Source organism: Neovison vison, chromosome 2 (genome assembly GCF_020171115.1).
Source record: "Neovison vison isolate M4711 chromosome 2, ASM_NN_V1, whole genome shotgun sequence".
NCBI classification, from domain to species: Eukaryota; Metazoa; Chordata; class Mammalia; order Carnivora; family Mustelidae; genus Neogale; species Neogale vison.
Genome location: NC_058092.1, coordinates 42,343,688 through 42,360,215, shown reverse-complemented (window position 1 = coordinate 42,360,215; position 16,528 = coordinate 42,343,688). Strand labels below are relative to the sequence as shown.

At 35.0% G+C, this 16,528-nt stretch overlaps 1 protein-coding gene across 8 annotated transcripts in view; it reads left to right on the top strand.

Annotated features, from left to right (window-relative positions):
• Positions 1–16,528, top strand: part of TUT4 (terminal uridylyl transferase 4) — a 204,204-nt gene that overhangs the window by 122,112 nt on the left and 65,564 nt on the right. For all 8 annotated transcript variants that reach the window (XM_044238236.1, XM_044238238.1, XM_044238237.1 and 5 more), the window contains exons 4-7: positions 1,591–1,707; positions 9,897–10,074; positions 11,997–12,085; positions 13,111–13,162. In XM_044238236.1, the coding sequence (XP_044094171.1) occupies positions 1,591–1,707; positions 9,897–10,074; positions 11,997–12,085; positions 13,111–13,162 (436 nt within the window). The remainder of the gene's footprint in view (positions 1–1,590; positions 1,708–9,896; positions 10,075–11,996; positions 12,086–13,110; positions 13,163–16,528) is intronic.

Here is a 16,528-nt window from a genome sequence, read left to right as displayed (position 1 = left end):
AAGGACAGATTTGAAAGAGTTTTTTAATGGATTTTTGTTTTTAAGTTTTTATTTAAATTCCAGTTCGTTAATATACAGTATAATATTAGTTTCAGGTATACAGTAGAGCGATCGAACACTTCTGTACATCACCAGGTGCTTATCGCAACAAGTGTACTCCTTGATCCCCATCACTATTTAACCCATCCCCTCACCCACCTATCTCCTGGTAACCATCAGTTTGTTCTCTTGATAAATTTGGTTTCTTGGTTTGCCTCTCTCTTTTTTTAACCTTTGCTCATTTGTTTTGTTTAAGTTCCACATGTCAGTGGAATCATACTATATTTGTCTTTCTCTGACTGACCTATTTCATTTAGCTCATGTTCTCTAGTACCATCTGTGTTATTGCGAAGGGATAAAGAATTTTTATACTACAAATTGAAATGACAGAATTGAGCTGAATTTTCCTTTTTGCTTATTGTTTTGAACAAAATTATTTAAGTTTTGAGATTTAGTTGCTTTGCCAGTAAAATGGGGAATCATAAAGTTGAAGGTTATACATACTTTATAAATGATGGCTGTATTTACTTTTAGTCTGTGGTAGGATTCTTGCTAAATTTGGAGCTGGTTTCTCCATTTGAAGAAAATCAATATTATGAAGTTAGAGAATCCGTCAGGAGTTGCAAGCTATTGAAGATCAATCTGAAATAAAAATTTAAGCTTTGTTGTAATTTCATAAATTGCAGTATAAGGCACTGGAAATAATGTTTTAAAATTCAGTGTGTATTTATTATGCTTTTGTAATTTTTCATTCTATAATCATATGGGTTGAGTTGGCTTCAGAATCAGATATACATGAATTTAAATTGTTCATCCCCTACTTAATATTATATCCTTGTGAAATTTACAGACTGTATGAGTTTTTGTAGAGAATGAAGATAATAGCAATCTAATTGGATTATTAGAGGTATTAAAAAGACAAATGGTGTATGAAGCACCTAACTTAGCACCTGGCACATAATAAGCACTTTGGAATTAGTTAAGTTTTTTTTTCTTATTATTTCACGAACAGGTTATTATAAAGTATGACTAAAGTACTATGATAATTTTTGTGTGTCATCAGAGTTGTTCCCTTTAGAATAGTGGCTTTGAGATTATTCATTTATTTCAGTGGAATGTTTCCAGAACTAAGCTTTTGGAATATTCTTCCATATTCTTAACTCATATTCTTTTAAAATCTCCTATTTGAGGCTGGATTTTATTTTTTATCAAAAATACAAGGTTTGAAACCAATTTTTGGGAAAGCATTGGGAAGAAGACTACTAAGACTGCCGTTCTTATCCTACATTGTATTCTAAGGACTGTATTAGATAAGTATCAAACATTTAGCATTATTATAGTGTTGATTGAAATGAGTATATCATCTCTTATGATGACTGTTTTGAAAAGGACAGCTATTTCTTGGGGATATAAGTACTGATTTGTTTATTAAAAATTTATTCCTTTAATGCTTGTTTTTGTTTCTTATATTTATGTAATTATATCATTCCCATATATAGTCAAATACTTACTTCTCTGCTTTCTGAAAAAATGCATTTTTTAACTTTTCAGCGCTCACCAGAATATACCAATTGCCGATATCTATGCAAACTTTGCTTAATTCACATTGAAAACATCCAGGGAGCTCATAAACATATAAAGGAGAAACGACATAAGAAAAATATTTTGGTGAGTTCTTTTTTCAAAATATATTGTTTATTTTTCAAATGGCAAAACTCTATCAAATACTTATTTATGAAACTAAAAATGGGGTATTTGTCCTGTTTTACATTAGTAAGTGAAGTGATAGCATTAAAAGCTGTGATTGCCCTTCTTTTATCTTAGGTGGTCAGGAACCTTTTCAGAGCCAGTCTGTTCGTACTAAAGTATGTTGATTCTCAAAGTTAAAACTGTCAGATATAGTTGATAGAGCATATAATTCTTGATCTCATGTGGGTATAGAGATTACTTAAAAATAAAATCTTAATTAAAGAACTGCCAAATACAATCAGTCCAACTGATGCTTACTGAATTTTTGTGTACTAGGTCTAGGCAGTGGTGAATAAGATAGTTGTGGTTCCTACCCTCAGATTTTCTAAAATATTGGTGGAGGCATACACTGAAAAGGGATCTAAGTATATTGAGTTCTATTAAAGGGAGAAATGTGGTGCTAAGGAAGTATACAAGGATATTTTACCTAATCTGCAACAGGGACATTTCTGAGAAAGATACTTGAGTTGAACTTTGAAGTAGTTTGAAATTAAGGCAAAAAGGGGGTACCTAGTTGGTTAAGTGTCTGACACTTGGTTTCAGCTCAGGTCACGATCTCATGGATCGTGGGATTGATTGAGAGTCACTTCTGCGCTCAGCAGGGAATCTGTTTGAAATTTTCTTCCTCTGCCCCCAGTCCAATTTTGTGCATGTGCTCTCTCAAAATGAATAGGTAAATCTTAAAAAGAAAAAAGGTGAGTGAGGACATGGCATATGAGGAACAGAAAGAGTCTAGTATGACTTGGGCAAAGAGAGATAGGAGGAAAATGATGTGAGATGAAGCTAGAGAAGTCCAGACCATGCAGGGCCTTATAATCTTTAGACTGTCAGAATTCATAATTTTTCAGTTATTTTTATTAAAACATTTCATAGACATAGGTATGAGTAATGCTTTTAAAAAAATTATTAGTATTTTAGCCACTTAAGCTTTTCTTTTCAAAGTGGTAATGTATATTTTTTATGAGGCTGATACATATCTTTTTAAAGATATATTTATTTATTTTAGAGAGAGAGAGAGCACGAGTGGGAGGGGCAGAAGGAGAGGGAGAGAGAATCCCAAGCAGGCTCTGTGCTGAGTACAGAGCTCTAGCCCATGACTCTGAGATCACAACCTGAGCTAAAACCAAGAGTCTGATGCTCAACCGACTCTGCCACCTAGGCACCCCTCAGAGCGGTAATAGTAATATTATATAATCTCCTACTTATGTAGGAGTGTCTGAGTGTCTACTGTGTATTTTCTCTGAGAAAAATTCTTTGACCTGACCTTCCCAACAAGTCTGGATTAGGTATTCTTTCTCTGTGCTTGCAGAGCTGCTTGATCAGAAAACTGGATATATTGTATTGTGCATGTCTGCTTTCTCTCCTCTTCTAGACTTGAATATCCAGTATTCTATTCTAGAGGGCAAGTTTCAGTTCTTATTTGTTTTTGTTTCTATATTGCTTAGGACAGGGTCTGACAAAGTAGGTGCTCAGTATGTCTTTCTTTAAAAAAAATGAGTACACTGAAGAAAATCAGGAACTCAGAAGGAAAGAAATTAATTTTTTAAAACAGATTTTTATTTATTTATTTGACAGAGAGAAACACAGTAAGAGAGGGAGCACAAGTAGGGGGAGTGAGAGAGGGAGAAGCAGGCTTCCTGCTGCGCAGGGAGCCTGATGTGGGGTTTGATCCCAGGATCCTGGGATCATGACCTGAGCCAAAGGCAGATGCTTAATGACTGAGCCACTCAGGTGCCCTAGAAATTAAAATCTTACTAGCATATTATTATTTTAAAGGTTTTATTTATTTATTTGAGAGAGAGAGCGAGAGAATGAGAGAGAGAGAGCGTGAGTGGGGAGAGGGTCAGAGGAAGAAGCAGAACTCCCTGCTGACCAGGGAGCCCAATAGGAGACTCCAACCTGGGACTCTAGGATCATGACCTGAGCTGAAGGCAGTTGCTTAACCAACTGACCCACCCAGGTGCCCTATCAGCATATTATTTTGATTTAATTAGAGCTTCAGAAGATTTAATAGGACAAAGACAATTGGTAGTTTATGAGATAACAACTGAAAAACCTCAAGAAATGTTGAGTGATGCTAATCATTAATTCCAGGAAGCTCGGGGAATTCCACACAAGAAACTTAAAAAGAAAGCCGGTAGACATTATGTACATTATAAGGATATTTGAGGACGTTACAAAAAAATGAAAAAAAAAAAAACAAAAAAACAAAAAACTCCTTAAAAGCAGTTGTAGTAGATTTTTGCTTAGTTGAAGTTGTAATAATAATGAGATTTACCTTTACTCCTGAATAAACCAAAGGAAAAAAGGGATAAAAATAGCTAACAATGGTTTTCAGGCAGTGAATGGAAAACAAATGAGATTAGTCCAACAATTACTCTAGTTTGAGAGAGTTTCCATACTGCTTTATAGGAAGGGGAACCCAGTACACTCCCAGAGTTGTGGAGATGAACTTGAATCCAGGGAATCCAGGGTGGCTAGAGTTTGTAGGACAGGATAATAAAAAAGAGAAAGCTTTACCGAAAGAAATCTATAGATAAAAAGACAGTACCTTCAGAGTATTCAGCATAGTACTGATTGGTACATGCATGTGAGAAAGCTGCCTGAAGCCAGCGGAAGAATCATCTGAAGAAATTAGAATAGTGCTTGATCCTTCCATAGGGCTGAGAATAGTACCTTCCCACTATTCAGACTGAAAAGCTCGTACTTCATGGGCATTGAGTAGAGTGCCCAGCAGGATCTTTTTTCAGGAGTGGGGAATATATAGAAACTAAATGCAGTCTGATCCCAATAAAGACTGTTTTTATTTTTTTTTAAACTAGTGTTTTAAAAAAAGATTTTATTTATTTATTTGACAGAGATCACAAGCAGGCAGAGAGGCAGGCAGAAAGAGAGGAAGGGAAGCAGGCTCCCCGCGGAGCAGAGAGCCCAATGTGGGGCTCAATTCCAGGACCCTGGGATCATAACCTGTGCCGAAGGCAGAGACTTTAACCCACTGAGCCACCTAGGTGTCCCCCATCTAAAGAATTTTTAAAGGCAAGACCCAAAAGGGCTATTTCCAGGGTTTAATGTTGTTATAGAACAAAGCTTGAAGGTATATACAGAAATAGAAAATATCTGTCACCACAAAAAGTTCACATTGTCTGGCATTCAAAGATAGTAAGGCCAAAGCAGGAAAATACATACCACAATAAGGAGAAAAATCAGCCAATCAAAACTACCTTGAATTGACAGAAAAGAATTAGCAGAGGAGGACATCAAGGCAGATAACTATATTCCTGATATTCTAAAAACATAAAGAGACATGGAAGATACAAAAAAGATTAAAGCTGAACTTACAAGAATGAAAACTACAGTGTCTAAGATGAAAAATACACTGAATGGGACTAATGGTAGATCAGACCTTACAAAAGAAAAGGTTAGTGAACTTGAACATACAACAATGGAAAACATCCAAAATGAAATGGAAAGAAAAAAAGAACTTGAAAAAAAGAAAGAAAGGGTCATGTTTGAGCTCTGGGATAATTTTGATAATATGTGTACCAGTTCTGCACATATTTCAGGGCACTGAAGAGTAAGAACTTCCTAATTTCAGTCCATGAGTCCCACATTACTCTCATACCAAAACCAGAAAAAGATTCTACAATAAAAGAAAACTTCAGACTATATGTTCTGGATATTAATCCCTTATTATATATGTGATTTGCAAATATATTCTCCTTTCTGTGGGTTGCCTTTTTACTCTATTAATAGTGTTGTTTAATGCACAGACGTTTAATTTTTTTAAAGGTTTTATTTATTTATAATTAGTGAGAGAGCCCAAACAAGCATGAGTAGGGGCAGGGACAGAGGGAAGGTGAGAATCTCAAGCATACTCTGAACTGAGCTCGGAGGCTGATGTGGGACTTGATCCCATGACCCTGAGATCATGATCTGAGCTGAAATCAAGAGTTGGATGCTTAATCCATTGAGCCACCCAAGTGCCCCCCAGAGGTTTACTTTTCATAAATTCCAATTTGTCTGATTTGTTGTTGTTGTTTGTGGGTTTTTTTGTTTCATAGGTAAGAAATCATTGCCAAGTCTAGTGTCATGAAGCTTTTTTCTTCGAAGAGTTTATAATTTTTCTCTTACATTTAGGTCTTTGATCCATTTTGAGTTAATTTTTGTATATGGGTGTAAGATAAGGGTCCATTTTGCATGTGGGTATCCAGTTTTCCTTTCACCATTTGTTGAAAAGACAGTCCATTGCCATTGAATGGTTTTGACACCCTTATTAAAAATCATTTGACCATATATATGAGTTGGTTATGTGTTTTATTCCTTTGGCCTATACATCTGTCTTTATGCCAGTACCATGATGTCTTGAGTACTATTGCTCTGCATAAGAAGTTTCAAAATCAGGAAATGTGAATTTCTGACTCTTTTCTATTTCAGGATTGTTTTGGTTATTTTGGGTCCCTTGAGATTCCATGTTAATTTTAGAATCAATTTTCCTATTTCTGCAAATAGGGATTAAAGGAATTTTGATGGGATTGCATTGAATCTGTAGATTGCTTTGAGTAGTATTGATATCTTAACAATATTAAGCTTGCCCATCCATGAACATGGGATATCTTTCTGTTTCTTCATGTCTTCTTTCATTTCTTTAAGCAGTGTTTTGTTGTTTTCATTGTACAAGTCATTCATCTCTTTAAGGTAATTTCTAAGTATTTTATTCTTTTGGGGACTGTTTTAAATTGTTTTCTTAATTTCCTTTTCAGATTGATTGTTGTTAGTGTTTAGAAGTGCAACTGTTTTTTTTGTGTTGATGTGTGTCCTGCTACTTTACTGAATTTAGTTCATTAGATCTAATTTTTTGTGTGTGTCTGGCATCTTTAGGGTTTTTTACGTATTAGATTATTATCTGTGAATAGAGATTATTTTATTTCTTCCTGTCCAAGTTCATTGCCTCTCATTTCTTTGTGGCTAACACTTTTCTAATATATTGAATAGAAGTGGTGAAAATGGGCATTCTTGACTCAATACTGACTTTAGAGGAAAAACTTTCACAGCCTTTAACCACTGACTGTAATGTAAGCTGTGGTTTTTTCAAATATGTCTTTATTATGTTGAGGTAGTTTGTTTTTATTCCTAGTTTGGTATTTTGTTTCGTTTTGTTTTGTTTTTGACCACAAAAGGATGTTAAATTTTATTGAATGCTTTTTATGCATTGATCAAGATGCATAAAAATTTTTTTCCTCTCATTTTGTTAAGGTGATGATTACATTGATTATTGTATGTTGAACCATTGTTGCATTCCAGGAATAAATTGTACTTGTCATGATGTATAATCTATTTAATTTGCTGAATATGGTTTGCTGGTATTATGTTGAGGATTAATTGAAAGTTTTTTTTTTTTTTTAAAGATTTTATTTATTTCTTTGACAGAGACAGATCACAAGTAGGCAGAGAGGCAGGCAGAGAGAGAGGGGGAAGCAGGCTCCCTGCCGAGCAGAGAGCCCGATGAGGGGCTCGATCCCAGGACCCTGAGATCATGATCTGAGCCAAAGGCAGAGGCTTTAACCCACTGAGCCACCCAGGCACCCCTGAAAGTTTTAAAGTAGAAGACTAACTGGTGGAAGTAAGGGGCATAGAATGAAGGGGCAGAGTCTGGAAATAGGAGGCTCATTAGGAGATTCTTCCTTCTTGGGCACTATTTCCTAGCCTAAACTGATTGTTTCCAGAACTTATCTCATCTCTGCAGAACCATTTATTTATTCAGGTGCTTAGGACAAGCACCTTTGATTTATCTCTCTGATTTACACCCCCCATTCAAACCATTAACAAATTGTATAGAATTTACCTTCAAAACATTATGTATTCCCAATTTAGTCATTTGTCACACACACTCTTCCTTCTGTTTGGGCTTTTTTTTCTTCTTCTTCTTCTTCTTCTTTTTTTTTTTTTTTGGTAATCTTTGTGCCCAGTGTGGGGCTCAGACTTATGACTTTGAACTCAAGAGTTACATGCTCTACTGACTGAGCTGGCTAGGCCCTCGTACTCTTTCTGTTTTAGTTTGTGCTACCACTGTTGCCCCCATACTATAGTCTGTTATTCTTTATTTATCAGCAAGGATTGTTCTTTTAAAATATGTCATATAATGTTACTTTCTGGTCATAGACCCTCTTTGGCTTCTCAACTTAGAATAAAATGTAAGTCCTTACCAATTTACTTAAGGTCATATGATATTTAGCTTCCAGTTAACTTTTCAACCTTATCACCTTCTAGTCACCCTTTTGTTAACCCTTTAGCCACATTGACCTCTTCAAATAACATTAGGTACTTTCTTGCCTTAAGTTTCTGCATTTACTGTTCTCTGTATCTGAAATGCTTTTCCCACTGAAATTTAAATGTGTCTCTCTTTCATTTTTAGGTTTCTGCTAAACATTACCTGTTTAGAGGGACCTTCTTTGTCCACTCTATGCTAAAATAATAACCCTTGCCCATCAGTGTGTAGTCGTACCCTGTTTGATTTTCTTCATAGCTTTTCCTAACATGATAGTATACATTTATTTATCTGTTTCTATTTTCTCTAACTAGAATTAAGTTACATAGGGCAGAGACTTCATTGAGCATACTTATGACAGGATATATGAGGATGATCATTGATAGAAGGATATCAGTGAGACTGTTAGATGGAACAGTATCCTAAAAGAAGTAGGATAGGCTTATTAATAACATAGGTAGAGGAGTATGTTCTTCGACTCTCTTTTATCTTATTTCCATGACAACTTAGCAATATAATTTAGAGAATTTTTTGCTATTAAGTGTGTAGCTATTAGTACCTATTAGGATGAATCCTAAAAAAATAGACCTTAGAACTTCAGACACTCATCCAAGATTTAGATTGTAATTAAGATTGCAGAAATATTCACAGAAATTTATAAAAATGAGGTTGTCTTACCTCCTATGTTTGATATAGTTTACCTTTATCTTAGGTAAACTTTATGTTGAGACTAAATATGGTAACACTGAATAAAATTAGAAATAGAGTGAAGTCTTTGTTTAACTATATTATGGGTAGTAGAGAAGAGAGAATAAGCTACTTTTGATTTTTAGAATGGTTGGGAGCTGCATGCCTCAAAAAAATAAGAGAATGTCTCTTGACTGAAATGTGGGGTATAGAAAATGCCATTATTATAACATTAAAGAAATGGTATGATCCCAGTTATGGTAAAAAAAATAAAATAAAATAAAGGAAGGGGTGCCTGAATGGCTCAGTTGGTTAAGTGTCTGACTCTTGATTTTGACTTAGGTCATGATCTCAGGGTCCTGGGATTGAGCCCCATCTCGGGCTCTGGGGAGTCTGTATCTCCCTTGGCCCTTCCCCTTTCCTGTTCTCTCTCTCTCAGATAAATAAAATCTTAAAAAAAAAAAAAAGGAAGTCGTATGATATTAGATCGTGGATGATTTTCTTTGTATTTTCCTGTGTTTTATGTAACTTTTGCAATTAGCATGTATTTCTTTAAAAATCAGGAAAAAATTAATCTTTAAAAATTGTATATATATAATTTACTTGGTCCTCTTTAGTTTTTGGTTTAAATTGGCTTTCAGACTTTTAGTGAAATCAAGGGTTTTGGGGAACATTTGGCTTAGCATTGGAGAAAATGAAAGAAATCAATTTTAAATGGTAGGCAATATAACAAATGTGATGAAGTGTCTAGTATATTTTCCTGTGACCATTTAATATGCAGATGAGAGAGGATTCAAGACTTTCTGCTACATCTTTGTTGTAATAAAATTATCCGCGAAATTAACAGCCAAGTGTTGTACTTAAATTATTTTGGCTTTGATGTAGAATTTCAGACTTTATGCAAACAGAAGAACAAATTTTTATTTTTTAATGTTTAATAGGAACCTGTCCCAAAGCACCCCTCAATCTTCCAATACTTAGTCACAAAGGAAGGGATTTCTGTCTTGTTCACTTCCTTATCCTAGTTATTTTGAATCAGGCATGTAGAAGGTGAATATTTGTTGAGTTAATACATTTGTTTAGTCTTTTATCCTAAGTGTAAGGACATTAAAATAGAAAAGATTTTTTATGGTGTTGTTAAATATTACACTAATAGGAAAAACAGGAAGAAAGTGAGCTTCGTTCTCTGCCACCTCCTACCCCTGGCCACTTGGCTGCTTTAAGTGTTGCAGTTATTGAACTAGCAAAAGAACATGGAATAACAGATGATGACCTCAGAGTCCGTCAGGAAATTGTGGAGGAAATGTCAAAGATTATAACAACGTTTTTACCAGGTACAAATATACTTTATGCTTAATTTTTAAAATCGTACAACTCTTCCCTTTGCTTCCTGTCGGCTTTACTTGTATAAATTTCTTTATGTTTTCCTTTCTCTTTGTTTCTCTATCTTAAAAGCAGATGAATTTAATTATTTTTTAAGTGATTTTTTGGAAGGAGATATTTCAGGAAAGGAAAATGGGGAGTTACGAACATAATTTTTGTAATAAGAAAGATTTTTTAAATGTCAGATTCAGGAAAATTTCTTAAAGGTCTTGTGTTTAATATTTTTAGTATTTCTGACTTCTGAATGGACATTATAGTTATATTATTTTGAGTATATACATTCTAGCCAGTCATAGAATAAGAGTCTTATTGGCCTGATGGTGGGGAAAAATTAATTTAAGTGGGGTCATTAGAAGTAAAATTTGCACTTTTATTTCTTTTTGACTTTGCTCTTTCTTTATAGAAAGCTTACGTTTTTGGTGTAAGTGGGAGTTGTGCCAGGTTTATTATAGACGTTTATATAAAGATTATATTTGTTTAGCCCTTATTATTTTTTACATCAATATTGAATTTAAATAAATATCTATTAAATAAGACTCATTTCTCAACCACCAAAGGGATATTGAGCAGTTGACAAATTATGGTTTTATATAGAGCAATTGTGAGATTTTAAGAAAGAATGTAAAATTAAAATTTGGAAATGGAAGACATTTTCACTTCTCTTTCTTATTTCAGTTATAATGTGGTTTTCTATAAAAAAATTGAATACTAATTTAAATTATATGCAGAAGTAATTTAGTATTGGGGCACCTAGCTGGCTCGGTTGAAAGAATGTGTGCCTCTTGATCTTGGGGTTGTGGGTTAAAGCCCCATGTAGGGTATAATGATTATTTAAATAACTTAAGATACCTAAAAAAGATGCCTAAAAATTTTATTTTAAAATGCCTAAAAATTTCTATCTTAAAAATAGAAATGAAATTTTTATGATTTTAATGACTTCAGTGACTTTCAGATGTTTTGTGAACTTGAAAAGTAGACTTTTATATATACAAATGAGTATGAGCTCACATTTTCTAAGAAACTGCACCTGCCTGCCCCAATAGTTCCAATCATGTTATTTTTCAACTTGCCCTCTGGTGAGAACCTTTTAAATTTTTGAAATAATATATTTGACTGTCCGAAAAAGATGTAGGTTGTATTTTACTATTCCTGTATATTTTGTGAATTTATAGTCTGTGAATTTCTTCAGAGCTACAGGATTTTGTGTTTTTTTTTTTTAATATTTTATTTATTTGACAGAGTTCACAAGTAGGTAGAAAGGCAGGCAGAGAGAGAGAGGAGGAAGCAGGCTCCCCACTGAGCAGAGAGAGCCCAATGTGGGACTTGATCCCAGGATGCTGAGATCATGATCTGAGTCGAAGGCAGAGGCTTTAACCCACTGAGCCACCCAGGCGCCCCAGGATTTTGTTTTTTTGTTCAAGTGATTAGGCTTCTGTTTGTATTTTTAAAGAATGTTGGCATTGAATGTCTGTGATCCCTTTACCATTTTAGTGCTCTTACGTAAATATAAATATCTAAAACTAAATAAATGTAGTTTATGACAGTAGCTGTACCTAGGTTAGTACATTCTTTACTGTTACATATTAAATGTTAAACATACGTCTGGTCATTCCTAAATGAACTGTTCTAAAATTTTGTTTAAACACTGGACTTTTATAAGTAATTTCTTCCATCTTTGTCCGTGACCCTCATAATCGAGAAACATTTTTATTATCTTGTTAGATCAATTAGAAAGGATGTCATTCTTCTCTAAATGTTGTAACTAGAATTGGAAGACATGAAATTAAAATATATGCATTTTTCCTACCATTGTTTTAAAAATTTTCCCATTTGTACTTTATTTCATGCTTTGATATTTTTCCTTTATTTCCAGAATGTTCACTTAGGTTGTATGGCTCATCTCTGACTAAGTTTGCTCTGAAAAATAGTGATGTTAATATAGATATAAAATTTCCTCCCAGGGTAAGTAATTAGAAAAATCTTTTTCTATGTGATTCTTAACTAGTACTTGGTATTTTGGGGTACTGGAATACTGGTTTGTAGAGTGTTACTGTCATAATTAAAGGTTGCTTTTGGAAACTATTAGGTGTTAGACATAGGTGGAATAAAGAAATAAGGGAGAGGAAAAGGAAAGCAGAGAAATACAGTAAAAAATGAAAATGCTTATACATGTTTGATTTTGTTGAATAGTTATTGCTTGTAAGCAGTATAGAAAGTGAAAAGAGTTTTGAAATCATACATCTGTGTTCAAATCTTGGCTGCAACAAGGCAGTTACTTTCTGAGACTCAGTTTTTAAATTTACAAAACGGGGATAATAACTTTTTATTACATGACATGCTGTATACCAGGCATTTTTGGGTAGTGTGTGGTACATCGTGGGTACTTTTTAAATAAGTAGTAACTAGCACAAATAATACTACTTATTTATTGATGTATGAAACATTTAAAATGATCGGTTGATGTGTGTTACTGATTTTTTTTGAATGATACTCAAAGTGGTTGGATTTAGGTGAAAATGTGATGTTTTAATTTTCATCTGATACAGTCATTTACTTAAAATTAGCATGTGATTATTAAATAGTTAAAAATAGCTGCAAAGTACATATTACACTAAGAATTTGACAAGCTTGTTAAAGTAGTATTTAATCTATGCCTTTTGACCATGCTGCCAGTATCAGTATCTCTTAAATTTCCTATCTCAACAACTTCTCTTTAACAATTATTTGGTAAACTAATTTCTTTTCCATTTGTTTTACTGTGAAATTCCAGAATCTTTTCTCATTCTAAGATGGAATAATAGTACTCCATTATTTATTAGATTCTACTGCCATGAACAATATTTGTTAATATAAAACTCCATTCTTTTTTCGTTATTTTAAGATACAGAGCATGATTTTATTTAAATATTTAATGAAATTGAGTTCTCCCTAAAGTATGCAATTTGAACTATGAAAGTAGTATATTGATTTAATTTGAAATCTTTTAGATGAATCATCCAGATCTTCTGATACAAGTGCTTGGGATTTTAAAAAAAAGTGGTGAGTTTCTTTTTTAATTTGTCTTTCTAAAGAAAATTCTTTAAGGGTGCATGCAATGTATTGTTTATATATGACTAACCAAGTTCAAATAACATTCATAGCATATTTGAGTCATTATATTACATAAAGTTATATATTTGTTGAGTAGGTGTGCTACAAAATTTATATGTCATTAGATCAAAAGTATATTTAAAGCTGATATGTAAAAAAGTACTGCCTTGGGGCACCTGGGTGGCTCAGTGGGTTAAGCCTCTGCCTTCGTCTCGGGTCATGATCCCAGGGTCCTGGGATCGAGCCCCGCATCGGGCTCTCTGCTCAGTGGGGAGCCTGCTTCCCTTCCTCTCTCTCTGCCTGCCTCTCTGCCTACTTGTGATCTCCGTCTGTCAAATAAATAAATAAAATCTTAAAAAAAAAAAAAAAAAGTACTGCCTTTTGGGTAATTTAAAAATGTTAGCTTTGAATATTATGGGCATTTCTTGTGTAGACAGAAAACCTATAATCAGTAGGAGGCCATTTGATGAAGGATGATTTAGGGAGGGACATAGGGAAAAAAAAATATGTGCATGCACTGAGTATTTCCCCCCCACTTAATATTAAACTAATCATTTGTAATTCCATCAACCAATTCATACCTATCAAAAGTTTTTCATATCTGGGGGCACCTGGGTGGCTCAGTGGGTTAAGCCTCTGCCTTTGGCTCAGGTCATGATCCCAGGGTCGTGGGATCGAGCCTGCATCAGGCTCTCTGCTCAGTGGGGAGCCTGCTTCCTCTTTCTCTCTGCCTGCCTCTCTGCCTACTTGTGATCTCTCTCTGTCAAATAAATAAATAAAATCTTTTTTTTTTAATCTTCTATTTTTTTTTTGTCTTTTAAAATTTTCTTTTAAAAATTTTTTATTTTTTATGAACATATAATGTATTTTTATCCCCAGGGGTACAGATCTGTGAATTGCCAGGTTTATACACTTCACAGCACTCACCATAGTACATACCCTCCCCAGTGTCAATAACCCTATGCCCCTCTCCCAAACCCCCTCTCCCCAGCAACCCTCAATTTGTTTTGTGAGATTAAGAGTCACTTATGGTTTGTCTCCCTCCCAATCCCATCTTGTTTCCTTCATTCTTCTCCTACCCCTTAACCTCCCATGTTGCATCTCCACTTCCTCATACCAGGCAGGTCATATGATAGTTGTCTTTCTCCGCTTGACTTATTTCGCTAAGCATGATACCCTCTAGTTCTATCCATGTCGTCGCAAATGGCAAGATTTCATTTCTTTTGAAGGCAGCATTCCATTGTGTATATATACCACATCTTCTTTATCCATTCATCTGTTGATGGACATCTAGGTTCTTTCCATAGTTTGGCTATTGTGGACATTGCTGCTATAAACATTCGGGTGCACGTGCCCCTTTGGATCACTACGTTTGTGTCTTTAGGGTAAATACCCAGTAGTGCAATGGCTGGGTCATAGGGTAGTTCTATTTTCAACATTTTGAGGAACCTCCATGCTGTTTTCCAGAGTGGTTGCACCAACTTGCATTCCCACCAACAGTGTAAGAGGGTTCCCCTTTCTCCACATCCTCGGCAGCATCTTTCATTTCCTGACTTGTTAATTTTAGCCATTCTGACCGGTGTGAGGTGATATCTCATTGTGGTTTTGATTTGTATTTCCCTGATGCCAAGTGATGTGGAGCACTTTTTCATGTGTCTGTTGGCCATCTGGATGTCTTCTTTGCAGAAATGTCTGTTCATGTCTTCTGCCCATTTCTTTCTTTTTTTTTTATTTTAAGATTTTATTTATTTATTTGTCAGAGAGAGAGCGAGCGAGAGCGAGCACAGGCAGACAGAGTGGCAGGCAGAGTCAGAGGGAGAAGCAGGCTCCCTGCGGAGCAAGGAGCCCGATGTGGGACTCGATCCCAGGACGCCGGGATCATGACCTGAACTGAAGGCAGCTGCTTAACCAACTGAGCCACCTAGGTGTCCCCTTCTGCCCATTTCTTGATTGGATTATTTGTTCTTTGGGTGTTGAGTTTGCTAAGTTCTTTATAGATTTTGGACATTAGCCCTTTATCTGATATGTTGTTTGCAAATATCTTCTCCCATTCTGTCAGTTGTCTTTTGGTTTTGTTAACTGTTTCCGTTGCTGTGCAAAAGTTTTTGATCTTGATGAAATCCCAATAGTTCATTTTTGCCCTTGCTTCCCTTGCCTTTGGCGATGTTCCTAGGAAGATGTTGCTGCAGCTGAGGTCAAACAGGTTGCTTCCTGTGTTCTCCTCAAGGATTTTGATGGATTCCTTTCTCACATTGAGGTCCTTTATCCATTTTGAGTCTATTTCCGTGTGTGGTGTAAGGAAATGGTCCAATTTCATTTTTCTGCATGTGGCTGTCCAATTTTCCCAACACCATTTGTTGAAGAGACTGTCTTTTTTCCATTGGACATTCTTTCCTGCTTTGTCGAAGATTAGCTGACCATAGAGATGAGGGTCTATTTCTGGGCTTTCTATTCTGTTCCATTGATCTATGTGTCTGTTTTTGTGCCAGTACCATGCTGTCTTGATGATGACAGCTTTGTAATAGAGCTTGAAGTCCAGAATTGTGATGCCACCAATTTTGGCTTTCTTTTTCAATATTCCTTTGGCTATTCGAGGTCTTTTCTGGTTCCATATAAATTTTAGGATTATTTCTTCCATTTCTTTGAAGAAAATGGATGGTACTTTAATAGGAATTGGATTAAATGTGTAGATTGCTTTAGGTAGCATAGACATTTTCACAATATTTATTCTTCCAATCCGGGAGCATGGAACATTTTTCCATTTCTTTGTGTCTTTCTCAATTTCTTTCATGAGTATTTTATAGTTTTCTGAGTATAGATTCTGTGCCTCATTGGTTAGGTTTATTCCTAGGTATCTTATGGTTTTGGGTGCAATTGTAAATGGGATTGACTCCTTAATTTCTCTTTCTTCTGTCTTGTTGTTGGTGTAGAGAAATGCAACTGATTTCTGTGCATTGATTTTATATCCTGACACTTTACTGAATTCCTGTACAAGTTCTAGCAGTTTTGGAGTGGAGTCTTTTGGGTTTTCCACATATGGTATCATATCATCTGCGAAGAGTGATAGTTTGACTTCTTCTTTGCCGATTTGGATGCCTTTAATTTCCTTTTTTGTCTGATTGCTGAGGCTAGGACTTCTAGTACTATGTTGAATAGCAGTGGTGATAATGGACATCCCTGCTGTGTTCCTGACCTTAGTGGAAAAGCTTTCAGTTTTTCTCCATTGAGAATGATATTTGCGGTGGGTTTTTCATAAATGGCTTTGATAATATTGAGGTATGTGCCCTCTATCCTTACTCTTTGAAGAGTTTTGAT